The 27213-nt window shown below is 41.4% G+C and overlaps 1 protein-coding gene across 8 annotated transcripts; it reads left to right on the forward strand.

Moving 5' to 3' along the window:
• The first annotated feature begins 946 nt into the window (after window positions 1-946).
• dcaf6 (ddb1 and cul4 associated factor 6) lies at window positions 947-27127 on the forward strand. Of its 8 annotated transcripts, none has more exons than XM_085248706.1 (21): window positions 947-1336; window positions 7169-7230; window positions 9045-9137; window positions 10563-10748; window positions 10833-10946; window positions 12111-12246; window positions 14255-14466; window positions 15722-15815; window positions 17280-17399; window positions 17541-17885; window positions 18197-18403; window positions 19998-20057; window positions 21920-22103; window positions 22757-22866; window positions 23008-23299; window positions 23471-23500; window positions 25646-25784; window positions 25934-26090; window positions 26174-26262; window positions 26342-26447; window positions 26542-27127. In XM_085248706.1, the coding sequence occupies exons 1-21, from the start codon at window positions 1240-1242 to the stop codon at window positions 26598-26600; spliced, it is 2892 nt and encodes a 963-aa protein (XP_085104832.1). In that variant the 5' UTR covers window positions 947-1239; the 3' UTR covers window positions 26601-27127. The 8 variants fall into 8 exon arrangements, with proteins under 8 accessions (XP_085104832.1, XP_085104830.1, XP_085104831.1 ...); XM_085248704.1 differs by having other exon boundaries at window positions 948-1336; window positions 23459-23500; XM_085248705.1 differs by having other exon boundaries at window positions 949-1336; window positions 21923-22103; window positions 23459-23500.
• The last annotated feature ends 86 nt before the right edge of the window (window positions 27128-27213 follow it).

A 27213-nucleotide genomic window follows, 5' to 3' on the forward strand; every position in this document is an offset into this window, starting at 1 on the left:
TTGGCCATATTATATTTACATTACCAAAGTGAGATGACTTTAGTCTCATGAACAACATTAGCTAATTGTTATTTACTAACTAATCTTAAATGACTGTTCAGTACAGAAATGAAGCCCAAAAATCATGTTTTACTGTCCTGTGGTCTCAGCCTCAGATACTTATCAAATCACACAAAGCTCATGTAGAAACAAATGTACAAAATATGTTCTCCTTCATTTCTGTCAAACAAAGCTGTATGAAACGTTTCCAGCTGTTAGTATCATGGTTGCTAGGCAACCTGGGCAGCGTGACAGAGGCTAGACCGTCCCATCTCACAAGCCTACAAGCCTCACACTTCCGGCCTCAGCGGTCTTTGAGTGCGGCCCTTGAGGACCGTTAAGGATGCGTACTTTAAGGCTGCAGACCCTGAATTGGGAAACAGTCCCTGAATTGGGATACAGCCATACATACATGTTTTGGTTCGTGCAACTGGACCGTTCGGTTATTGTCTCCCCAGAAACATTTCCGTTGTCTTTTTTCATATTTCCGTTGTGTTGTGTGTGCTTTTTGCAGCGTTTTTCTTTTTGCAGCGTTTTTTTTTCGTTTTGCAGCGTTTTTCTTTTTGCAAGTGTTTTTCTTTTTGCAGCATTTTTCTTTTTGCAAGTGTTTTCTGACGTTGCAGTCCGTTTGGCCTCTCCGGGCCACCGTAATACATCCCTTTATACATACATATACAAAATGTCACTTATGTCAATACTGTTTTTAAAAATCGTTAAGACATTTATTCAATTCATAGCCACCGGTAATAACTGAATAAGAGACAAGCCTGTAGCTAACTTGGCCACTGACAGAAATACTAATAAAAACTGGATGCACCCGCACCGTCAGCTTTCAAGGCGCTAAAATCGAGCGCACCTCCCCTCTGTGGCCAACCACGCAGTTTCTCGCGTTATTTGGACACAGCTGACCGCTTGAAGAAATAAACCAGGCTAGGCTAACAGGACAGATAGTTAGCAGCAGCACGGAGAACAGGAACACAGTCGGGCTTCAGCTCAGTGGGGAGGGGGGGGAACAGCGGAGACCGGACAGGAGCGACTCTTTCCCTTCCAGCAATGCGGACACTGAGTGTCTCCTCCAGCTAACGTCAACGGCGTCCCAACGGGCAGGGACTGCTCCGAGGCGACGGGAGATAAAAGGCGACATCAAAAAAGGGGAAGGGTTAGCTCTGTTTCAATGTTATTGTCAATTCAGAACCACATATGGTCACAATGTCCTGCACTGGCAACCTCGTTTGGGATGTAAACAAACGCCTAATTGGATACAGCGAGCCTAACGCCATCAGGACCAACTATTTAGGTAAGAACAAAGCAATGCCTCTTTACTGCTAACGCTGACATGTATGAAGAAACGTGTAGGAGCAGTGTGCATCTGCAGACTGTGTGTGTGCTGCAGAATCATAAGAAGTGACAGGAAGACTGTGTCCCAGTCCAAGACACTACCTGCTTAATAACAGACAGCTGCCGCTATCCGCGCTCCCCCGTCCCCCCAACCTACACAGTGTAAACACAGCCTGCACCTTTTATTTATAGTGAAGGAGCTAAAACAGTACAAAGACGAGGTTCAGACTTGTGCTTAATTTGTAGCAGTGCGGGCCTGTTCATCACATCATACAGACATAATGTTACTTTTTCAAAGGAAATGCAGTGTAGATCTCATTTCAGTGCGATCGCAGGATTGTGCAATCATCTGTAGAAGGCACCCCCATATATAGTAGTCTGAAGTATATCCCTGTAATGGCACAAATAATGCAATAAAAGCAGGGTTCAATCATGTAATGCATTTATGAGAGGCTGGTGCATTAAAAATAAAAGCGCTCTGAGTTTGGCAGGAGTCTGTTTACAGTAGAAAGTGCTGACAGCATCAGGCTTTCTTTTCAAGACTCACAGAAACCGATGTGTCATTACTGCTGCGTGAAAAGGCCACAAGGTGCTGAAAGTAGCACAACCAGCAGGGCCGGGAAGGATTAGAAGAGGAAATTAAAATGGTTTAGTTTGCAATTGTTTGACTATCAAAATAAATGAGCTAAGATGACATAATGATGATAATAATAATAATGATATTTTTATTCATCGTTACAGCCAAGAAATTCCCATGTTACAGCAGTCAAAACATTTAACACGCCACATAACCAGAGTTTACATTTGACAAAGGAAAATGGCTCAGAAAGGTTAAATTGTACAAAAGAAAGGAACACAAGGAAAATAAGTCCAGCTAGTAAAGATGCTATAATAATAATAATATTACATCTAGGTAACAATTCAAATTGCCTATATTTACAACTTTCGAGCACTGATGCTTTTTACATTACGTGAGCATTTATCAGTAATACTACGTCCTTTGTGCGTTGTAGCATCATATCCAAACTGGAAGCAAGCTTAAAGGACCAAAAATGGTACAAAATGTATTAAATGAAAAATTACTTTATTAATATTTAAATAAAAATGACAGGTTTTATACAATAAAAGTAGCCACAAAATAAATAAATAAATATGTGTGTGTGTGTGTATATATATATATATATATATATATATATATATATATATATATATATATATATATATATATATATATATATATATATATATATATATATATATATATATATATATATATATATATATCTATCTCTCTCTGGAAATGGTGAAGGCGAAAATATCTCACACTGAATGAAATGCAGCAACTTATTAAGGTTTTAATGCAATTGTAAGTAAAAGTAATAGGACTGCATAATTTCAGTCAATAAAATGTGTCGCAGCGCTGCACTGCGTTGATTATTTCTTACATCCTTGGTTCCTGCAGGCAGAAACAGCATTCCGGTTCTGCTCATCACTGATCTGCTAGGAAATGTAATCATTGAATTTTAAGGCTTTCCTCTTTGCTGCTGCATTAAATGCATTTAAACTTGGGGGGAAGATATTTTTCTATCATATATTTCAGTCTGTTTATTTTTTTTAAAGTCCTCTGGAAAAGACTTTAAAAAAATATAAATTTTAAAGTCCTGGTTGCTGAAAGTTGCTATATTGATAAATTATTCAGTCATAATTTGAATGTGTAAAGGTAGGTCTCTTTTTTCTTTTCTTTTTTTTTTTTTTTTTTTAAAGTGCAGATATAGTTATTTTCGAGTGTTGGTTGTGAGAGCACAGTGCAGGAGAACAGAGGATGTTGCCCGTGGTGCACTCGGAGAGATAAAACTGTCAGAAAGTCTGTACCTCACGGCTTTATAAGCCCATAGAGGTGGGGCAGGTGCCTCAGAGGTTTAGTCAGTCCTGTATTTAGCATGTCTGAGAGATAGTCAGAGCTGTTGTCGTGTAGAGGATACATGCTGTGATGTGTGGGTCACAGCTCCTGGAGGATAAATTTAGCTTAGAAGAAGCGTTAGAGGGGAACAAGTTGGGGGTTTATATTCAGCTGAAACTGAGAAACGTCCCGTGAGGTTTAAAGTCTTCTATATTGTAGGGTTTTCCTAGAACTGTGATAGGAAACGCCTAAGAGATGATTCATATAACTAGGAATTACTATTTTTACTCATCTTAAGTTACATCATGCTAAGTCATTTTATTTATAAGAAAATTTAAGATCAACAATTGTTGACAAAAGCTGTATAGGTAGAAGAACAAAATCGTTTAAAAAAAGAAATTACAAATAAATGATAAAGAAAACAAATAACAGGCAGACTTAGTGCATTTTAAAAGCCAACCACTCTTTTTCGAGTCTGAGTCTGCTTCATGACTTCTCTGAGTCTGGTTCATGAGGGCAGCAGCCATCCCTCTCCCTAGCCACCTGAGGGGGGGGGATACTGAGGCATTCAAAAAGTGAGGTTGTTCAGGCAGAGATATAATCTCTCCAGTGTGTACTTGGTCTTCCCTGGGTCCTCCTCCCAGTTGGAGGCAGAAACACCTCAACTAAGAGGTGCCAGGAGGCATCCCAGTCAGATGCCTACACTATCTCAACTGCCTCCTTTTAATGTGGAGGAGTAGCAGCTCCATTGTGAGTCTCTCCTTAATGACGAGTGCCTCATTCAGCTCTGAGGGAGGGTCCAGCCACCCTGCAAAGTAAGCTCATTTCCTCCAATTGCATCAGCAATCTCATTCTTTTGGTCGCTAGCCTCAGCTCATGGCTAAAGGTGAGGTTTGGGATGTTGATCGACCGATAAATCAGCAGCGTTGCTTTCACGCTCGGCTCTCTTTACACAGAGAGGCAGATTGGTACGATTCTGGTCCAGTCCATCTGCCAGTCTCCTGCTCCCTCCTTCCCTCACTCGTAAACAAACCCCAAATACTTGGACTCGTCCACTTGGTCCAACAAGTGGGCAATCCAGCTTTTTCTAACTGACAACCAAGGCCTCAGGTTTGGAGGTGCTCTTATAAAACCTTTATAAAACTTCAGTGGAAGCTGGCGGACCAGGCTCGATGAAGCCACTTAGACCAATTTTTCTGAAAAAAAGCAGAGACAAGTTTGATTGCACTGTTTTTTGTGTGTGAACATTTTTAAACAGAATGTAAAAAGTCTTGCATTTGATTCTGTGAACTGATAGCGAATCTGAGTATTGTTGCAGATTTAGGCATGACTGTACTTAGTACATTACTCATCATTAATCCATTTATAGGTGACGTGACTGTGCTTGCGATTGGTGATATCAGAGAAGCTTTTGAAGTGAATCACTCCCAGACTATTTCTGCAACATTCATAACACCTGTTGAAGCAAGTTAAGGCTCTTGTTAGTATATAAGCCACCAGACTTTTGCAACAGCTCACTGAGTCATTTCATTATTACTAAAGTAGTTAAAAATATAAAGGAAAACATAAGGAAAGCAGCTACTTTATTTTAAAATTAAATATTTCTGTTTTTCTTCCCTTAAAGGCTGTTTTCACACTGGAATAATGTTTTTATTTAATACAATAAATGCTTAATTGTGACAGCAAATTCTTCTGGATTAAAATAGTTCACCTTTATAAAAGAAAAATATTAGCACAAAGAAGTTTATTGACTACTGTTACATGGGGTTTTAGTTTTTGAGGTGACTAGTAGTTGGTCCAACCACACTGACTGACAAAGAAGAGTCCATAAAGTATGATCAGTTCTTATGGGAGCCTGTGCACTCACCCCATCAGGGATGTGAAGACATTGCTGCTCAGCGTCTTGTAGCAGATGCTGCCGTTTCTGCTCATCATTTGTGCAGTACTGCTATAATAATGATCAGTGGCCTGATTGCTGCTGCTGGATGAGGACATTAGCTTTGGCACAGTTTGCTTTTCCCTGTCAGGCTTCACCCTTTAAGTGACAGTTTGCAATGATGAAGGAATGTCTTGCTTTCTCTGGTAGTCCTTTGCTGACATTGACAGTGAAACACACCGCCCTGGCTCACATTGGATGTTAAGGAATTCACGATGTGTGTGTGATCTTAAAACAACCGCGTCAGCGTTGTTAATATCAAACATGTTATTCAGGTTTATCCGAAGCGTCTCTTCCTTTTTTATCTGAGGCACAGGTTGGTTATTTCTTCCTTTCAGGATTGTCCTGATTGTGCTGGTTTCCTTCCAGGCCTCCCAGTAACATTTTCTTTTAGTCTGGACTCTCACCTTCTCCTAGATGTGATTACCGAGTTTGATTCAAACATGCAGATGCTTTTAACGGACTCCTTGCAGGTAGACTTCCTGTAGGCCCTACTACATGGTGAGCCATGTTGGTGTTTGTCAAAAAAAAATGAGAGTGACGAAGTTGTGAAACTCATAGAGGGGAAGTTGGGAACAGCAGATAAACTAACGGAAATTGGGCTCATAATAAATGAACGGCTTTTTGCCTTGTCACGGGTATTTTCCCATTTTCACTCAAATCCTTGGATGTATTGTTGTTGATTGTCTTTGAGTTGATCTTACCACCGTTATTGTGGATTTCCTCTGTGATTGTCTTGAAGTTTATTAGTGGAAACCCGGTTCCACCATTAGAGGTTGAGCCAATTTTTAAACGTTTCAACGGCACCCTTGAACGTCTTTCCTTCTTCCGTGTGTGTGACTTTTAATAGAAGTAGTTTGACATGTGTGGCTCATTCAGGGTGTGCGCTTATCGGCCTGAACCTGTTGATGGAGATGCTTGTGATGCATACCAGCTTTCTGTGCACAGTGTGATAAATGTTATTGGATCCAGAAGACTGCCAAATATAACCACCTTATCTGGATTTCTTATCTTTTTGTTGACGACATGCCTTAGATAGTGAGAAATCCAGCTGTGCTTGCACGCAGATGATCAGAAAAACAGAATTTTATAACTTATCCATCAGGACGACCATATTGCTGTTCATCATGCGGTGATTGTAACTGAATGAAAAAACTGCAAAACTGATGACTTTAGAAAGTGAGACCCTGACCCTGAAGCTGTTTGTTAGAATAGCACATGCTTTGAAGAACACACATCCTGTTGCTACTTATCCAGAGGCCTGAATCTTCCTGTGATTTGCTAATCAGGTAATTACTTCAGTTTCCTTCCCCTTTGTGTGTTTGACTCTTTGATCTCTTTTTGTTTTACTGTGTCCTCTTTACCTCCCCTCCTGTAAAACCTTTCAAATGCCTCCGGGTCACTTACGTCTCTGTTCTTTGTGTTGGACTACCAATAAATATCATGTCAAGGTTTAAATTGCTTACTCCAAAACTGTGTTTTAATATCTGCTATTTGAATTGATTTCTCGTCCAGTTAAATGTCATTTTGTTGCTAAATTAATCAAACACCTGGGAAATCTTAGGTGTGTGTGTGTGTGTGTGTGTGTGTGTGTGTGTGTGTGTGTGTGTGTGTGTGTGTGTGTGTGTGTGTGTGTTTGCCCTGAGGTCACAATAGAAAGATGTTCACAAAAATAAGATAAAATATTAAGGGTTGACATTGTGAACTATGGAACCACTGTTCCTGCATTTCGAGTCTTATTGCAGAGCGGTTTTGTTTGTACTCGCCTCGTTTCTTCCTGTTGGTGCAAACAAGGCTTCCACTGCATGAATAATGGAACACAAGCTACAGAGCCACTGTTTAACGTGACATTTTATTCCTGTTGCACTTAAGTGAAGACTGGTAGATAAATGCGATTCAAATGAAAGTTTAAAGCCTGACAGCCTTCTCAAATCTACATGTTTCTGTTTTCACAGGTAGAAGAGAATTTGTCCAGAGGCTTAAACTCGAAGCAACACTGAACGTACACGATGGCTGCGTAAGTGCCCCACATTTTTATCCGTCTCTTCGTGTTTATTGGTTGAAGTCCTCTCCCTGCCAAACACGCCACGTCACTTTTTCTCAGCTTGCTGGTGGAGCCTTGAACAGATCAGATCAGGTCAGGTGGTTAATTCCTCTGAGAAACCTGAAGCTGACATAACAGTCACACGTCCTGTCACACTACAGGGCAGGACATCAGCCTGTCCAAGACACCACAACAAGCATTGCATGCATGCAGGTCTCAGGAGAGCTGCATTAAAGTGCAGCTCTTAGCCACAATGATTGAGATATTATTATTGCATTTTCTGAATATGTTAGTTTGCGTTTAGTTAAGTAGCTAAGAGCTTCTGTATTAACACGGTGTATGTTTTGTTTTTGTCTTGGACTCTACAAGACTTGTATGATTCATTTCAAAATAATCTTTATTTAGCTATACTTGGCCTTCAGCCATGTTCTGAAATGAGCCGTTTTAGCTCCTTTACTGATTGACTGTTTCTTATAAACAGATGACTTGAACAAGCAGGGGCTGTTGTGCTCATTGTCAGTCTATGAGGGATATCAGACATCCTGACATTAAAGCATCCAAGAGTGGAAAAAACAGTCTGAAACGCAGCATTCAGAGCAGCCTGAAACCCCAGCTGTAAGCTCATAGGGATTACTTGTATATACGCTGACCTCACTATTTAAGGCTTTGGCCATGGCCAATATGAACATCCACCTTTTTAACAATGTATATGTGACAGAAAACAATAAGTGTAACAGGTCCACTTTAAGTTATTAATCAGATAAAGACTTTCTATTTGCACCACCTAAAATGTGTCAATTTAGCAGATTTTAGCATCAGAAGAATAATATTAGTGAATATGAATTATTGTGAATACTTTGATTACTTTTTATTATAGAAATTTTAAGCTTGGAGTTACAGAAGTTTTTCAGTGGACACCGTGAGATACCTGACCTGTTCTGACTCTGCACTGTACCACATTACACGAGATGCTAACCCTAGCCTGTGTTTAAAAATGCCATCACAATAAATAAATAACACCATTTCCTGCCTCATCTGTCACCATCTGTTAATCTTTCATTAGGTGAGGAGGGGCCTCACCTACACTCCACCTCAAATCTAACTATAGATGATGTGCAGCGTCTCAGAAACCGAGTCAAACATGTTAAAAACCTGATTCAGACGTGAGGTCTGCATGTAGGAATACACGCAGTGTAATGTCTCAGCAGAGGCAGTCTGACACGATGAGGCGCTGACGGAGGCTGCAGGTGTTAATGAAATATTGATCCACAGAGTGACAGCAAACACTGACCTGATGCATCACTCTTCTTTTGCTGTTCCTTAGATCCACAGCTAACTCATTCTCTAGCCTTATGTTGGTGGTTATTTCAGTTGATCGAACTGTTAATGAACCTAATTTGAATTGGACGATGGCATCCATATTTTCTTACTGATTTGAAGCAAAGGCATTCAGGGATTTTCTTTGTTGCTGATGCTTAACAAGCACAGAAAAGACAATAATATAAATGTAATTGTGTGCAGGGACATGCCATTTCTTGTTATTCGCTTCTCTGATAGTAATTCACATTCGTCATGCAGAATCCTCTCTCACGTGTCCACATTTTGGGGCTGGACTGAGTTACTTATTTATTTTTTAACTATTTGTTTTACATCAATCTCGTATTACATAAAATGAAGAAATTCAACAAGTCGTCACGTTTATGAAGCTGTAATGAATGGATGTCGGAATTTAACTTGCGTTTGTCAGTGTACACACCATGTAAGCGCTCTCTCTGATCTCTCCTCAGGTCAACACTATATCATGGAACGACACGGGCGAATACATCCTGTCAGGGTCGGACGATACCTTCCTGGTCATCACCAACCCTTACAACAAAAAGGTTGGATGAATGGATGAACACCAAACTGATCATTTTTAACTGTTATTCTTTGCATAAATGGTCAATTAGCCATAAAACAGGACAAAAAGCTTAAATTGGCAGAGCACAGTTGAGATACTAAACTAAAGGAATTATTTAATGGATGGATGTTCCACAACTGTTTTTGTGAGGGATGTCCACCCACTGAAGGTTTGTTTCGCTGGGACAAAAATATCCCACATTATTCTGAACCTTTTTTATCTGCCCACATTTTTCTGAAACAGAAATGTGGTGAATTGGAGGGTGGTGCTAGTCTTTAAAACTGGGATGCTGAGCAGGAATTTGTATGGTTTTTTTTTTTGTTTTTTAATGTGACTGTTATCTAATATAGAGGTAGGAGATCTCCTGGTCTGTGTAGTTGTCTAGTTAGGTTAATCTAAATCAGGGGTGGACAATTCCAGGCCCGGAGGGCCGGTGTCCCTGCAGGTTTTAGATGTGTCCTTGAACCAACACAGCTTATTTAAATGGCTAAATTAGCTCCTCAACATGTCTTGAAGTTCTCCAGAGGCCTGGTAATGAACTAATCATGTGATTCAGGTGTGTTGACCCCAAGGTGAGATCTAAAACCTGCAGGACACCGGCCCTCGGGGCCTGGAATTGCCCACCCCTGATCTAAATTAAGCCGAGTCTCCAGTTTGAGTCTGTATTCATCATAAAACTCTAACTCTTAAACATTAAAATTACATAAGTGTCTAACAATCTATGAGAGTCTTGAGAGTGTTTTCATCTTTGTTATTACAACAGTGGTAAGAGAAGTTTCTGTGGTTCCCTTAGTTTCTCTTTTTTTGACATACTTTGACTTTCAAATGATGTCATATGAGGGAAAAGGAAAAAAAACAAAACAAAATGTCAAACGCCAAACCTAGCAGCAGAGTCGCATTTTGTGGCTAACCGCTAAATAATCCCAGTATGCCTTCTTGTCTTTGTGTAGTTCATGCTGGGCCTCTTTGCTGTGCAATAAAATAAAAAGCTACAAACAGCTGCCAATTGCATATAAAAAATGGCTGTAATTGCTAAATGCAATAATTTTGTTAAACACCTTGAATTCAGTCACATCTTTATTTATTTGAACTTCCGCTGTGGCAGTGTGCAGAAACAAAACAGCAAAAATGGTATCTGTCCAAATACTTAGGGATCTGACTTCAGCTTGGGTTTAGACAAAGATTGGAAACAGTCAGAAAAAGCATGGCATTGCTCCCAGAGACCACTTACCAGCAACTCTAAATACTACAAATGAACACATTAGTGTCTAAAATTATGTAAATGTGTGCAAAAATCCCCCAGGATGTCAACATTTTATACTCTTTCATCTGCTGATTTGCTGCCTCTGGTCGAGCATCCACTCTGATGCAGCTGTCATCATACATTTCTTCTTCTCTGCTTCAGGTCAAGAAGTCAATACGTTCAGGTCATCGGGCAAACATCTTCAGTGCGAAGTTCATGCCCCACACCAATGATCAGGAAATTATCTCCTGCTCTGGAGACGGCATCATCTACTACACCCACACTGAGAAGAGTCCCGAGTACAACAGACAGTGTCAGTTCACCTGCCATTATGGAACCGCTTATGAGGTGCTGATTCACAGAAGCTGATGAAAAGGGTTTCTCTCTTACTCGTTACCCTCCTGTCTTCTAAGCTTCGCTTTGTTTCTTCAGATTATGACGGTACCGAACGACCCCTACACGTTCCTGTCCTGCGGGGAGGACGGCACGGTGCGATGGTTCGACCTTCGCATGAAAACTAGCTGCACTAAAGAAGACTGCAAAGATGTACGGGTGACATCTGTGATGTTTGTCTTTTTTCTGTCTGTGATTCATCACCAGTCAGGGTCAGGATCAATGTGTTTGTAGCTTTGGGGAGGGATCGATTGAAGAACCATCTTTTTGTTGTGAAACCCTGGCAGGTGCCCTTAAAACCAGATTAAAACAGAGAGGTGATCGAGCTTTTGCAGCAACACTATCAGATCTATGGACTAATCTCCCTCTCTGTGTCTGCACAGCTTAGTTGATATAGTCTTTATTAAAAATGAATTTATTCTCTTTGGGTTTTGGCTCCAGTGTGACATTTTTTTTTTTTTAAATGTTTATTTTTTTCTGCTTTTTAGTGTAGCTTTTCCTGGGGCTATATAAGTTTATATTGTACTGTTGTTTTCATTGAGCTATATAAATAATCTTTATATAGCCCATTTAAGGAACCTGACCTTGAGTTTTTCACAGTGTTTAGTGTATAAGAGTTTGTGGATATCTTTTTTTTTTTTTTTTTTTTTTTTTTTTTTCCTCTTTCAAAAATGGCTCACTGGACTTTGTATTCATGCAGGACTGATAATGGACCACCCCCCCCCCCCCTCCCTTTCTTACTTCACTGCTTTCTTCACAAACAGCTTTTGGTCTCTCCTCTAGGAAGCGGTTTCTTTGGCTTTAAACCAGCGTGCTTCAGTTGATAGATGAGTGTGTGTGTGAGAGAGAAACCGTGTCCTCCTAGATTATGTTGCATCTTCTTGTATTTCGTGCTCCAGATGAGAACCTGTTACCCTAAAACTGTCAGAAGAGTTTTACCAGCTGCTGTCACCGGCCCCTCTGCCTCCCCATCATCAGCCTGCAGTAGTCAGACCTGGTAGTGCAGTTGCTCCACTTTATTAGGTGCAACTACTTCAGAGTGATACAGCAGTTTGGGATTTGACATCAAATATCTTTAGTCTGACCAGTGATGTTAATGTGGTTTCATAAAGTCTCATAAAGCAACAGAAACACCTCTTGAGCTTCTAAAACTGTACCTCTCAAAATGATTACAGTTGAATCAACACAGGATTTATTGCAGGCATCAGTTTTACATTAGTTTACATCATTTTTAAAAAAAATTTATTCTCAATCAGTGATATCTGCCATTACTGAGCAGAAGTGACTTCCAGACCTCGTTGCGCTCTTTCATTTCAGGACATCCTGATAAACTGCAGAAGAGCAGCGACCTCCATATCAATTTCTCCGCTGGTGCCGTACTACCTGGCCGTGGGCTGCTCCGACAGCTCAGTACGAATCTACGACAGACGCATGCTGGGCACAAGAGCGACGGGTAAGCAGCCCTGCACAGTGGACTTAGCCACTCTACACGTCACAAATTCGTTATCCTCGTGTTAATGTGTAGGTAACGCAGCCTGTTGTGGTGGAGAAACTAAACTTGCAATGTCCGTTTTTGCTTTGAATGTTCAACCAGTTTCTCGTTTACATGAAGGCAGCGGGGGGAGGATCTCCCTTTGAGTTTTTGGTCCCAGCCTGCTGTGCCTCGTCTCTTGTTGGACATTTCTATTTTTAGATACTTTCACGAGTATTTTTACTTCTTCCTGTGTGTTTTAAATCCTTCTGACAACTGCTTATAAAAGGTATTTATGGAGCGTTGTTCCTACACAGAATGCAAGTCAGTTTTTTTATTCAGAGACTTTTAAACAGACTGTTTAAATAGTAGGGTGTGAGGCATGCCAACAAGTTGTTTTTTTATTAAACTTTATTCATAGTTTTTCTAAACAAAGCTAAACAAAACACTTAAATTCTCCCTATCGCTTATCCCACTGAGATTACAAATATAATGGAGAAAGAAAAAGAATAACACTGATTTAATAAATCGATGTGGATATTAATGGGATAAACACAGTACATGTGTATGACGAAAAAAGTATGGACATTTCTCCTTAACTCAACAATAAGTTTGAGTATACCACAATTACATACACTAACAAGACCAGCAGTAGCTTCGTTATCATAGTGACCAGGTCGATAGATCCAGTTATTAAAAGATGGAGATTTGTCTGATTAATTATTGAATAAGTCTTCGGGCCATTTCTCGGCAGTGTTGCTACACTTCCACCAGGAGTTCAGTGTTTAGATAATGAGGGTGGATTATTACTCTGGATCCTACTGTACATTTTAGATGTGTTGCTCTTTGTGCCGGGGTCTAAATCTAGTATATCGCTAATAATATTATTGGCCAGCAAATATGGGAGAGTAAAATGTTTTAATAAGAAAAATTCATATTTATGAGCATCTGTAAAACTGTCATTTGGACTGTTATAACTTTTGTGTAATGCCTGAAATAACGAGTGTTCCTTAGAACACAAATACATCCTTAAGAAAGTGAATAAATAAATACAGACCATTTTTGTGGCAAGTTTGAAAACAACGTCAGTTTGAGACAACGAGAAAAGACAACTGTTCACCACAGGAGAAACGAAGCATAGCTGATTGATGCAAACAGGTTTTCCAAACTGGAACCAGGTTTTTAAGGTGCGTTCTACAACAAGGTTAAGGATATGAAGTTGTTTTCCTTTGGCCTTTGTTGATCTCATTTAAAAAAACAAACAGTTACTGGATTGATATCCAATCCCCTGCTAGCGCAGACAGGACTTTGATTTTTTTCACCTCAGGCAGAAGTCCAGTCTATTAATTTGGCTGTTCGTGTTGCCCAATAGACTTGGGTACTTCTAGACACGGGGATGGCATGGTAAACCTTTCATCTTGATTATATTCACTCCTCCAGTGACTAATGGGCAGTAAAGCTCAGCACGCCAGCTCTTGTTTTGTAACAGAGTTTTAAAATGATGTTTTTAGAATTCCTTTTAAAACACGTGAGTTTGATTCTCAAGTAGGTAAGTTGTGTGGCTTGAACGAAAGGGAAAGGATTAAAATCTGACCCAAATTCCAACTGACTGACAGGATGTGTATCTAATCACATCAGTAACCCTTTCCTCGGCTCTAAAGGCAGTGGCTATGGATTCTATAGAGGAATAGTGAAAGACAGCAATGCTGCCAAGTATCGCAAAAACAAACAGCCTGAAACCTCAGAGTTGGTGTGCAGTAAAGCCAGTGGTGAAGACTAGATTGTTCTGACCCAGGTCAAAAATGTTGAACTAAACCAAACTGTTTTTCAGCACAGTAAATAGACATTTCCATTCAACACATTCAATTGCTTTTGACATATCATTTATATCAAACCCACCGAATCGTCTGGACCAAATCCACAAATATAATTAAGAATCTTGTTCACCGACTCATTGGCTAAGTTGCACACACTCTCTCATTTTTTTTAGGTAATTACATGGGCCGGGGAACCACGGGCATGTGTGTTCGGTTTGTTCCCGCTCACCTGGCCAACAAGTCGTGCAGAGTGACCTCTCTCTGCTACAGCGAGGACGGTCAGGAGGTGCTGGTCAGCTACTCCTCCGATTACATTTACCTGTTCAATCCCAAAGATGACCAGGCTCGAGAGCTCAAGGGCCCGTCGGAGGAGAGGAGAGAGGAGGTGAGATCCCAATGGGAACTTTTCTTCTGTCATTCTTTTCTCCCAAACTGTGTCTTTTAAAGGTTTATATCGGTTCAGACACTGTGCTGTCATTTAGACAGTTTTCCATTATTCCAAGTGTGTAATAATTGATCTACAAAATAAAAATCTGCCTTATCTGTCAGTCTAAGGCAAAATCCAAAAATATTTACCACTTTTTAAAAAATGGGTAAAATACCCAAAACAATCAAGAGTCTCTGTCTTTTCTTGTTGATCAGCTGACTGACTACTGGAATGTAGATCTCAAGTTACATGTACAGAGAAGGTTAATGGAGGCCTCACATGTTATGTCTCCTGTTAAGAGTGCTAACGGCCTTTTGACTCTATAGAAAATAAACATAATCACGTCTGGCTGAGCGGAGGTGTCCATGCGGCTGATTTTTGGGGGCGAATAGGACCGATTGTTGTAAACAGAACTGACCTTGTTGTTGCTCCTCTGGGCCCTGCAGACATCAGTGCTAAATCTGTGGTGGCTGATGCAGTGCAGGGAGGTGAGCAAATGACCCTGAGAAAAACAAACCCAATACAAAGAAGGAAGAAACGCACTGAGGATGGAAACAGCGTCATGAATTACTGCCTGATCTGTTTGGCTCTTAGTTATATTTCCTTTGTTAGTTTTGAGATTCAAACAACTGAACAATCAAGGAAACTGCGTGTTTACGCTCGGTGGTGGTCTTCACGTGTGTCCGAATGTGCTGGGTCACGGTGCCATGGCGAGTTCAGCTGTGTCTAGATGCAACCACCACACGCATTCCTTTCCAAATACAGCGAGCGACGCAGGCAGCGTTCCTCAAACCACCAAAATAGTTCAGGCTGATTTTGGGGCAGGCGAGGAGCAGTGTTCCTTACCCCCTCTGTTTTCCTCTACCTGCGACCTTGTTTGTTTAATCCTTTTATCTGATTTATTCAACTGTCTTTCAGCTTCTGCTCCTTTTCACCACCTGTCCACACATTTCCTGACTGAAGCGGTGGATAGTCCCTGCTCTAAGAACCTCTTTTTCCTATTTCTGGCTCTCAGCCTGTTGCAGCCAGGGGGACTGGAAAGTGGCAGGCAACCTCAGTCATGCTGCCAGGAGGAGGGGGTGGGGTGGGGGGAACACTTTAAAGAGGACACTGATAGAGACGAGTAGTGTTTTGCTTTGGCAGCGCAGCTATTTTTGACCATGCCTTGACTGACAAACTGCTAATCTCTGTGAATGTGTGTGTGTTTCCACAGCTGAGGCAGCCTCCAGTGAAGCGCCTCCGTCTACGAGGTGACTGGTCTGACACTGGACCCCGAGCTCGCCCTGAGAGCGAGAGGGAGAGAGATGGTAAGATCACAGTATGTGCTCCTGCTCGTCTACAGCGACGGTCTCGTATGACAGGCCCGACCTCTGACAAACTCTGAGAAGACTCCAACCTGCAAAATATATTTTTATATACTGCTCAAAACATTAAGGGAACACTTGCATCACACATTGGATCTCTTAGGAACGAAATCCTCAAGTTTGAAATCTTGACTGCCATTCAGTGGTAAAAATCATCAACTCTTTGAGGACTGGGTTCAAAATCACACCAAAAAGTTAAAGTTGTTCAAGCGTTTCCTTCATTTTTAGCAATATATTTTCCCCATATTGATTTTGTAATCTTAGACGAAGAAGAAATCAGGCCATAAAACTGTCTCATCACCAACTCTGCAACTTATGAACATAACCAATAAAAAGAGAACCAACAGTGCAGTGATCTGTGGTAAATGCATTTAAATCCCAGCTCCCATCTTATTGAACACTCAGAGCACTTTCAGCACAAGCTACATTCACCTGGTAACGGGCTCTTTCATGCAGCACTTTTTCTCTTTGATGCAGTGCTTTCTCTCTGGCGCAGACACTCCCACTGATAATACATCTGAGTTTTTAGGGTTCACTATCTCGTAGATCCAACCTGACCTCTGGACGTCCTGCTGTTCTTCCTGAGCTTCAGTTCTCTTGATGCATCCATCAAGTTTACCCTTTAAACTGAACTGGAGCTCAGAGTATGTAAACCTGATTTAAAGTGTTTCCTTTAAAGTTGATATAGTTGATGCAGAGTGGCCCAAACTAGACACAATAGCAATAAGAGTGAACAAACATCCAACTAAAATAATGGTTGGGTTGAAAAATGGTAAAAAAAAGCTCTGGGGCAATAGTAACAGCTTATATTTCACATATTCAGGTGAAAATGTGTGTAAAAAGCTGAACTTCTTTATAGTGTATCAAAGTTTGCTTGGGTCAGAGAGAGTAGAAACCTCACTTTGAGGCAAATGACTTGGAGCGGTCTCCTGCTGCAGGGTTTTTTCCACCATAGATGAACGTAGTTTAAGTTGTTTAATCTATTTTGTTACTGTGGTTTATTTTGTTCAGAAATAAAATTTAAAAAAAATCAGTCAAATGGAGGAAAAACTCATCTTCGGGTTTCAGGTGATGACTGTTTCAGAGTGCTTTACTTTGTTCACAAGTTGGGTTTTTTTCTTTTCTAGTTGGATTTCTTGTTTGTCATTTTTTGGGGATAAATTTTCCCTAAATTCTCATATATTAAATTAATAATTTGTGTAATGAGTCATCCTTGTGCAGGTCTTAATGAGCCTCTGCTTGCATATGATCAGTTATGATAAGCAGTTTCTTTTGAGTACAAATACTCCAATTTTTTTTTTTTTTTGTCATTTCTATAAATATGGACTGTGTCAAAATGAAAAGCTTGACAGGATCTAAAGACGTTTTCCCTTTTTTTTTTTTTTTTTTTTTTTTTTTTTGTTCCAGGGGAGCAGAGTCCGAACGTGTCTCTGATGCAGAGGATGTCGGACATGCTGTCCCGGTGGTTTGAGGAGGCCAGTGAAGCCCAGAGTAGCAGAGGAACCCGACCTCAAACGCGGCCCCGAGGTGAGGCTTCAATACTCCGGCCTTCAAACGGGCCGGAGTAACTTCAGTAAGACTGACTGTTAAGAATCTTTCTGTGATAATAAACCGTAAACTAGCCAAAATCTAAAATCATTGCTTGATTTATTTATTTTTTGTCTTCAGGTACAGCTCTTCGTCCCGAGGGGACGTTGAATGCTCCAGCTGCCGCAACAGGCGACTCTAGTCAGGAGTCCAGCGCCCCTGAGAGGCCTGTGGGGACGGACTCCCCAGAGGTACCTGCCAGTCCCGCAGCGGCCACCACTGCGCCCATGCCTAAATCCACCTCCTCTTCCTCCTCAGGGTCATCATCAACAGTCACAGCACCTCCTCCTTCCAGCTCATCATCAGTGGAGACCTCGGCCACTTCTTCCTCCCCTCTCACGTCGTCCCCCGACTCAGAGCAGCGGAGTCAGGGTGACACAACTGGGACCCCGACGGCCACGCCCACCTCTGAGCCCGCACTCTCAGGTAAGAAACCAGGACCGCACTCGCACTCACTGTTCACATGTAAGCCTTCAGTCCAATGAGGAGGGTTAACTGCTCGGTGTATGAGTGTGTGTCCGCGTGTGTGTATGTGTGGGTGTGTGTTCATTGGAGCCACTCCACTCAAGCAGCAGCCTCACTTCACTTTATTTTCCTTCAGCATCCTGTTGTCCTCCTCCTCCTGCTTGTTTATTTCATTTTTGCCCGATTCTCTGTGCCGAATCTTCTCCTCACATCCTCCGTCAGTCTTCTAATCGTGCATCCACTCTTCCTCTCTTCCTCTGCCCCTTTGTCAGAGTATGGTCCTCATCGGCTGCCCATAAGTTTAGTGTGTAGGCGTTTGCAGAGGTTGCTCCGGCTGGCTGACCCACCTGGACGGGGTCGGCGAGCGGCCCCTTCTCCTTCTTCTTCTTCACCTTCTTCTTCCTCTGCAGCCCCTGAGAGACAGTCGCAAAGAGCTGCTACCTCTGCCGCTGCTGCTCCTGAGAACCAACCCTGTACAGGTTACCCACCCCTCCGAGCTCATCAACCCTGCAGCAATCCCTCCATAAGGGCTGCTCCCCTGCCATTAACCCGTCCCCGCCTTTTAAGCAAAGACAGCCATGTCTGTTGTAGAGAGGCTCCAGAAAGACCCAGTCTTGCTGTTACTGACCACTAACCACACACTGATCTTCCCCGCTCTCTTATTATTCACCCCTTACTTCCTCTAAACTCCAGAGTCCAGTGTGTCGCCTCTCCACTGTTTGCTCAGCCCTTAACTCACTAATGCTCTCACTCCATCTTTCCACTTGTTGCTTGAGTTTTCACCTGCAAACTCTCCTGCCGGAGTGGCACCAGACGGTATGAAGCTTTGCTTTGGCCTCATGGTTGTTCAACCATGTTTGATGATATAACTTGCCTTTTTTTTTGTTTTGTTTGTTTTCTTCAATGTCATTGGATAGGTCACATTACTGGCTTCACCTACTGCTGATGTTAAAATTAAGGTTATTTCCATCAGTTAGTGTTGCCCGTTTTGTAAATGTGTCTCGATACTCAAAAGCCGGTGGACAAACAGAAAAAATAAACAGACATAAGTGATTTTACTTGCTTGAGTTGAACTAAAATGCTTGAAACAAAAAAAAATAATAATAATAATAATTTTTTTTTGAAATGCTGGAGTGAAAATAAGCAAAAAAGCATCCACTTTGGAATCCACAGACTGACTCTGAAGGAGCTTCGGAAAGACCGCAAAACTATTGCTCGGTTTTCCTATTTGCAACAATTTGTAACATTTCAACAGATTTTTTTTTTTTTTTTTTTTGTCTGTGCACGAGCGCAAAGCAATAAAGTAAAACCCTCGAATCAAATAATGATTATGTAATATATGTTTATTAATAAGTTATTTTTTAAGTTTGTTCTGCTTCAGTTTTAATGTGACAGCATTTAGTTAACCCGAAGAGCTTCTCTCACTTTCAGCTTTTTTCTCTAAAAATGTAGGTACAACTTTAATATTAAAGATATAAACCGATTTTTAAACACACAACAAAACTGGCTTTACATAATGAGGCATCTGTTATGAAAGCTTTTATTGAACACGTCATTGTGCAGTTCAGTAGACACAATATTTAAATTGCTTCTTCTCACTTAATTGGCTTTAGTTGGTCACAGATATCTTGGAGAAGTGTGTTGTGTAGCCAGCAGCCAAACAGATGTTATTGGTTTTTTTTTCTTTTGTTGTTGTTGTTGTTTTGTTGTGGCAAGCCCAAGTAAGCACTTCTTGATGGTTGGGATTTCCAGGTTCTACATAACACAGCAGATATAAAACATTTCTTTGCACATCTGTAAAAAGCATGCATGAAAATCATGTTCTTGTTTCCGTTCAGACTTACTAATCGCTGATTCTCACTGAGCTTCCCCAACACTCTGTAAACCGATCACAGCTGTTATCAGATGAAGGAGCTTTTTTATTTTTGGCTGATGTGAAAGCTCTTTCTGCTTGGCCTTGGATTTATTTATTTATTCATTTATTTTAAACATGATTTAGAAGTTTTTAACCCGTGTGAGCCCTCACGTTTGACCTCTTTGTTCAATGTTTAGTTGGTCTCATTTGTGTTCCAGATTCCCCCTCGTCTGTGGTAAACAAACAGCTGGGATCCATGACTCTTGATGAACAGCAGGGTGCGTCTTTCCCTTCCCCAACCCCATTCCCTGACCCTCACCCTGCCACTCGCTTTGTCTTCTCCACCTTCTGTCTTAACCACTTTCCCTCATCCTGTCTCACTCCACTGTTTGTCCTCCATCGATTTCATGTTTTTGTTTTCTCTGTATCCACTGCTTTACTGTTCAATATTCTACTGTCCAGATGTGGATGTGTCTGACTGTTACTGTTGCTCTGGCCAGGATTTAATACAATTGTTTAAGAAGTTAGAGCTTTGAGTAATGTAATAAACAATATCTCCAAAATTCAAATGGATGACAAAGAAAAGCACTACTCAGACATATACATTTCAGTGCTCTCTGCTGAACCATCTGTGCAATATTTAGCTTTTTCTAAAATGCCCTACTACGTCTGACATTTCTCCTTTGCAATGATTAGCATTGGTAGTCAGATTTAATGTGGCTTCATCTTTAACTGTTCAGTTTTATTTGTATAGTGCCAAAGCAAAACAATGGTCTTTCTAAGGCACATATGTTGTTACATAAACACTTCACAAGAACCCTGAAAAGCCCCAATGGTTCACTCTTGATTTCTCTTGATCAGAGTGGACCATCTACACAGCTTTGTTTAATTTGAAAATAATGTCATATTCAGTTTAATTTAAACGTTTTACTTTGTTGTAATTTAAAGAGGATAATTAAAAGTGGATGATGCTCGTCTTAAGCATGATCAGAGATTTGGATATTGAGCTATCTTAGTAATTCTAGGCTTTAGAATATGCAGGTATACCTGTGATCAGTGCTCTAGGGTTCAACAACTTGCACAGTAGTAAAGTCCCCTTTTGGTATCGCTGATGGTTGATAAAATCCTCACTGCGCACCACATAATGCACAATGTGCCAAAAAAAAGGGGGTCAGAAAAATCTTTTTGTCTCATTTCGTGATGGTGGATCAGTGTAACTATTACACTTACACACTTACTTGACTTCTAAGAAGCCAGGCATAAGCCTATGTGCATGCCCAGACACGCCTGTGCTGCAGATGTTTATGTGTGCAGATGCAACTGGGAAAATGGAGCGAGGCACATTCACTTTAATATGACTCTCATAATAATGATAAGTTAATGGATCACTGGGGAAATTACAGAAAATGATTGCTTTGATTGGAGCTATCACTGCTCACGATCGCCGACATCATCCTCCATCGGCACACTCCCAAGCTCCACCCACCTCCTTCTGGTTGCTAGGGGCAGCCAATCAGTTACTACTAATAAATAACTTTTCTAACTACTCTAGGACAAAGGTCTGAGTCCAGAGGTATTTATAATACTTTTTATATACAACACCAACAGTATAATATCAAGCTACTTTGTGTGTACTGTATAGCTTTATATATGAAGCACTACATCTGTGATTATTTACAGTGCATACTGACAGAGATTTAGCATGTAGCATCTTAGCAACAAGTCCCTCTTTGTCCTCCAGCTCAAATTTTCATCTTCCCTGGAAACCTGTTCCTTTTCTTCAGTGTAGCTAGCAGCTAACGGGTGTAATGACCCTTTAGGGCCTTTGACATGTGTGTGTTTGTGTGCGTCTTGTGTCTTGCTGTTGTGGCTGTCTGTCAATACGTGTCTTTTACGACGTGTCCTTTGTGGTTTTGTCTAACGTTTGCTGCATGTTCCCATTTCTGTTTAATGTTGTTTATCAGAGGGAATGGATGCAACACAGAGTTGCATATTTGTGGTGTGTTTTTAAATGACCAACTGCACACTGCAAACGACAGGAAGAGTTACTTTTGATCAGAGTTTTAGTCTGTACAGCCAGTGCGTCTCAGTAAGCCCCCCTTGCTTGTTTTGCCTGTGTGTATTCTTCTTCCTCTCTCAGTAGCAGCCGAAGCTACAGCTTCACCTGCTGATGAATCTGCTGCTGCACCAGCCAGCAGCATCCCATCCATCTCCACCTCTACTTCCACCAGTCGACCCAGTGCAGCAGAGCCTGTCCTCAGCCTGCACTACAGCTCAGAGGGAACCACCACCAGCACTATCAAACTGGACTTCACTGATGAGTGGTGAGTGATGGCCAGTGGGTGTCAGCTTTTTAGGTTGAATGTGACATTATACTTGGATTAACTTTATAATCTCATATTTATAATGCTCATATCTCCTCCTCTGTATACCTGTATGTCAATACAATAAATGACAATAAAATTTAATTTGGCTCATGTTGACCTTCAGATAAATAAGGTTGACATGATCATTTAAATCTTCATACGGTGCTTTGTATACGTTTGTATGTGTTGACAACACACACCACGCTTGTGAGAGTCATAGTTTTTAAGTTATCAGGCTTTTTGTCAATTTTTTTGACAAATAAATCAATAAGTTGACAGTGAAGACGTTGGTGGATGTAAGCCAAACTTTAATGGAGAGTTAACATGAACCCACCTTACACCCTGACAGAGTTTTATCAGAATTCATTCAGAACTTTTCGAGCTGTCTTGTTTACAGACAGAATGAAAAGCAAAGGTCTCCAGTGCAACTTCACTCATTCCATTCAAATTCAGGTAACTCAATAGGAGTTACCTTCTTATAGTCGGGGCAACTGCATGATACTTGTGTCTTCCCATATTTATTTATTTTTTTTTCCCCAGATAAATATGAGTAATTTTCAGGAAAAAACACCCCAAAAGGACTGATGGTAACTCTTGTTCTTCCACTACAGGAGCAGCAGCACGTCCAGTTCGATGGGCAGTGGAGGCCCCAAAACATCAGAAGCTGCAGCTGTACAGAGCAGAGAGAGTCTGTCGACAGAGAGCTCGGTATCAGAGCAGGGTGAGTCGTCTCCTACAGCATCATGAAAACGCCTCGATCTCAAACATTGTCTGATCTAGAACAATAAACATGACACAATGAATGGCTTTCTGTATTCCAATCCTGATTGCGATGATATGAGTTTGCTGGCTTCCTCCGTAGAACCAGCATGTGATGCCTCCTGCTCCAGTGCCCCCAGCAGCTCAGCAGCTCAGGTTCCAGCAGAGGGCTCCTCTGAGGGAGACAGCATGGCGTCTTCGCCGCAGGAGAGGAGTCAGCCGGAAGGTACAGAGGAGAGGTCAGGGGGCTGTCGGCGAGCAGAGCCCTCTACAGAGGAGGGGCAGGAGGGCGTGGAGGGCCAGAGTCAGCCCGCACGCGGCAACCAGGACTCTGATGACAGTGATGATGATCCTATTCTTATCCCCCCCTCAAGGTTCAGAGGACAGGGGCAGAGGTGTGTTTGAGAGCATAATGTTTCTTACTACAAGTAAGAAAAACTCTGTTTGAATGCAGGTGATCATTTCGCATTCCTTAGTTCAGTTAAAAAGGGGGTGGGTGTGCCGATTTTAGAATTTGTGATGCTTTGCTGTTGACTGTTTTACTACAAATATAGATTTAATTCCAGAGGATCTGCAGTAGGAGATAGGATGATCAGGTAATCTGTTTGCATTGGAAAGTGAACGCATCTAATGCATCAGGAGTGTGACATGCTGCGGAGCATTTAAAATTAAGAGCACAACGTGATGTGCAGTAATCGGATAACTTCTTTTCTTTTGTCTTGGTTTGACGGTTTCTCTCACAGTGCACTAATAACACACACAGCTGACTGTAGAGTGCCGTGCATGTGAGTACTGACTCCACAAATGGTGTGAACAGAAGCATCACAGCTGCATTTTGTGTAGAACAGATGGAGAAGAAATGAGTGTCATGCATGAAATCCTTGCAGAAAGGAGCCAAACGAATATAAAACGGACACATTTACACACAGCGAGGTCAAAGGTTTAAACAAAAGTGGCATTTTCATAAATTTCACGCTGTATGCCATCTCAGTAGATTTGAAATGAAAGTGGCAGCTCATGAGCACTTTTGGCTTTAATTTGAGGGGATTGAAAAAAATTATTTAACCGTTTTAGGACTCAAATGTAGTTGAACATGTAACTAAATAACCTGTCCGCAAATTATTTTTTTAAAGATAAAACATATTTGATTTAATTCGACCTTTATGGTGCCTTTTGCAGAATATTCAACTCTTTACCTTTGGAAACTTGATCAAAGTAGATTTCCTCCCCCTGGTGGCTCATCCTGATTATGAGCACAAAGCTGTCGAGCTGACTGACAGCCTCTGACTGTCGATTCACTAAGAACTTCCTTTCTCTACTAGGAGATTTGGATGTATGCAGACTATTAATGCCCGACTACCTTGCTACCTCTGTGCAGACCTCCCCATGTGGGGTGGCTGTGGCTCAGGTGGTAGCGCAGATCAGCTACTGACTGGAAGGTTGGTTCGATCTTTGGCTTCCCCAGTCTGCATGCCAAGTATCCTTGGGCATGCGGCCCAAGTTGCTCTCCGATGCGTCCATCTGTGTGTGAATGCTTAGATTGCACTTAAGTACAGAAGGGAAGTGCTTGTATGAGTGGGTGTGAATGGGTGAATGAGGCATGTTGTAAAAAGCGCTTTGAGTACTTCCAGGAGAGTAGAAAAACGCTACATAAGAATCAGTCCATTTATCATTTACCCATCACCTCCCTGTTACACCCCCTACCTGACGCAAGCCACTAGTTCCAGAAGAGCTTCTGTCTGTAGTGAAGAAATTAATAATGAAATGAGATTGTGTGGTTATGTAACGTGGTCTTCCTTGCAAAACAATTTTGCAAGGAGGCAGAAGAAGAGATGGGAGAGCGTCTGAGAGCTGGGATTGATGGAGGAAGCCAGTTGCTGTCTCTGCAGTCGTGTTCCATGACTACTGGATACGTGAAGGAGACCATGAAGACGTGATCTTTACTGCATGTGGCTGAGAGTTCTTCACTCGACCAGACGTTCTGGTGGTGGAGTTCTTCATCCTGTAATCATCCAGGCTGTTTATTAGGCCACTCGTAGTGTCACAGCCTAATGGTGGCCTGTTTTCCTTTCATTTAGAGCTTCTTTGAGCCCGTGTTATGGTTTTACTGCAACAGCTTCCAAATGCAAATGCCAAGAATGGAATCCCCTCTAGACTATTTATTTATTTGACTATTTATTTATTTGTTAAATTAAAGTAGTAATAACATATTTTTTTATGCCAATTGAGTGAATTATTTAGTTGACAACCCCAAAATTAGGCAGTGTGCATAATTCCATAAATGCTAACCCATTACCTTCCTCAAATTAAAGTTGAAAGGCTACACTTGCTTTATGTCTTTCTTGCCCCCTCTCTCTCTTTTATTTTTCAGATCTATTCTGGTGGCTTGTCTGGTCAAAATTATGAAAATTGTATCATTAAAACATTTCTGGATTTAGCTTTGTGTACAATACTGTTACAGTGTATATCTGGTTGAAGTCACTCTAAGGTTGAGAAGAACAAACTTTTATTGGCTTGAGTCGGTTATGATGGATCAGGCAGGTGCTTTCGCTTGCAAGTGGCTGCTTTCTCGCTTGGAGCTTGTTTGTTACAATCTTGTTAATGGTTTAAAAAAAAATATCCGTGTAGCTTGGGTCTGAAGCATGAGACTTGAGGCAGCACTGACAGCATGGGTTTGTTTGCTTTCAGGCACGTGTATGAGTCTGGGGTTTCTTTCTTCTTTTTTGTTTTGTTTTTCTTAGACAATCAGCAGCAGCTCGTATTCAGGAGCTGTTCCGCAGGAGGAAAGAAAGGAGGGAGATGGAGGAGAGCGAGACTCAGAATATCAGGAGACCTTCAGTCAAAATGGTCTACAAAGGCCACCGCAACTCCAGGACAATGGTATACCTCGGGCCACGCGTGCTGTATTAGTCTGAACTCATATTAATCCATTGGCTCTGATATCAGTGTTTTAACTGTTGTCATCAGACTGTGAAATTTGAAGAGTACAGTTTCCAAAATACTCAATGTTCCCTTTTAACTGTGTGTAGATAAAGGAGTCGTGTTTCTGGGGCAACAACTTTGTGATGAGTGGTTCAGACTGCGGCCACATCTTCATTTGGGACAGACACACCGCAGAGCACCTCATGCTACTTGAAGCCGACAACCACGTGGTCAACTGCCTGCAGCCGCACCCTTACGACCCCAGTGAGTCCCGCGGATGTCCCGCCTGAACCCGGACGATGTTTCTTCACTTGTTGACATTGCTCTCATTTCCTGCTTTGTTTCAGTTCTGGCTTCTTCAGGGATAGATTATGATATCAAGATTTGGTCGCCACTGGAAGCATCGCCGTCTTTCAACAGAGTCCTCGCTGAGGAGGTAGAGTCAACCCACAGAAAAGAAAAGAAAAAAAAACCCAAACCCACCGTAAAACCTTTCTTCTTCTCTTCTCGTCAAGGTCATCACTCGGAATGAGCTGATGTTGGAGGAAACGAGAAACACGATCACAGTCCCGGCCTCTTTCATGCTTCGAATGTTGGCCTCCCTCAACCACATCAGATCAGGTACACACACACACACACACGCACGCATGTAGCACACTGTTTTTGTTAGACCAATCTCAGCCTCTCTTTAATATTTGCCTCTTCCTCTTTGCAGATCGAGTAGAAGGCGATCGCTCCGAAGGCTCAGGCCAGGAAAACGAGGACGAGCAGTAGCCAGCTGGAATTTTATTTTAAAATAAACACTATTTCTTCTTGCTGTATAGCACTTGAAAAATACCCGAGATTTGTACAAGTATAGTGTAGAAAAACTTCCTTTTGAAAATTAGTGTAATTTCTAGCCCCTTGTGTTTTTTAAGAAGACTTTCTTACTGATGTGTCTGTATGAGGATAAACTATATTTGTGTGAATGTAAAGGCAAGGACGTCAAAATATAAGTGTGAGGAAAAGTGGTGGCTGGTGTGAAAGTTTAAGTGCAATATTATTTTGTTAGGAGAAGGTGAGCTTTGATCAGTGTTAACGTTTGACGTTTTTGAAACTGTAGCACAGCTGAGAAATGTTGATGTGCTGCTCCGGCAGTTACGCATGTGAATACAGACAAAGTAAAACACGGATGCTTTAATTTTCTTGTTGATAAAGAAGAAGAAGAAAGGGGGGCGGGGGAAGAAAGCTGTGGATCTTCTCCCCAAAAATATGTTTTACAAAACCTGGAAAAAATAAAGCCAAATGGTATCTCAAATATATCTGCACTTGGGTTTGGATGGAAAATTTAGACTAAGTGTTTGACTTCAGCAACAGACGGCACCTGCTGACAGATACTGACAGCTGT

Source organism: Mchenga conophoros, linkage group LG16 (genome assembly GCF_057382185.1).
Source record: "Mchenga conophoros isolate Kocher_MC1m ecotype Shallow Benthic linkage group LG16, M_conophoros_male_GT1.1, whole genome shotgun sequence".
NCBI lineage: Eukaryota > Metazoa > Chordata > Actinopteri > Cichliformes > Cichlidae > Mchenga > Mchenga conophoros.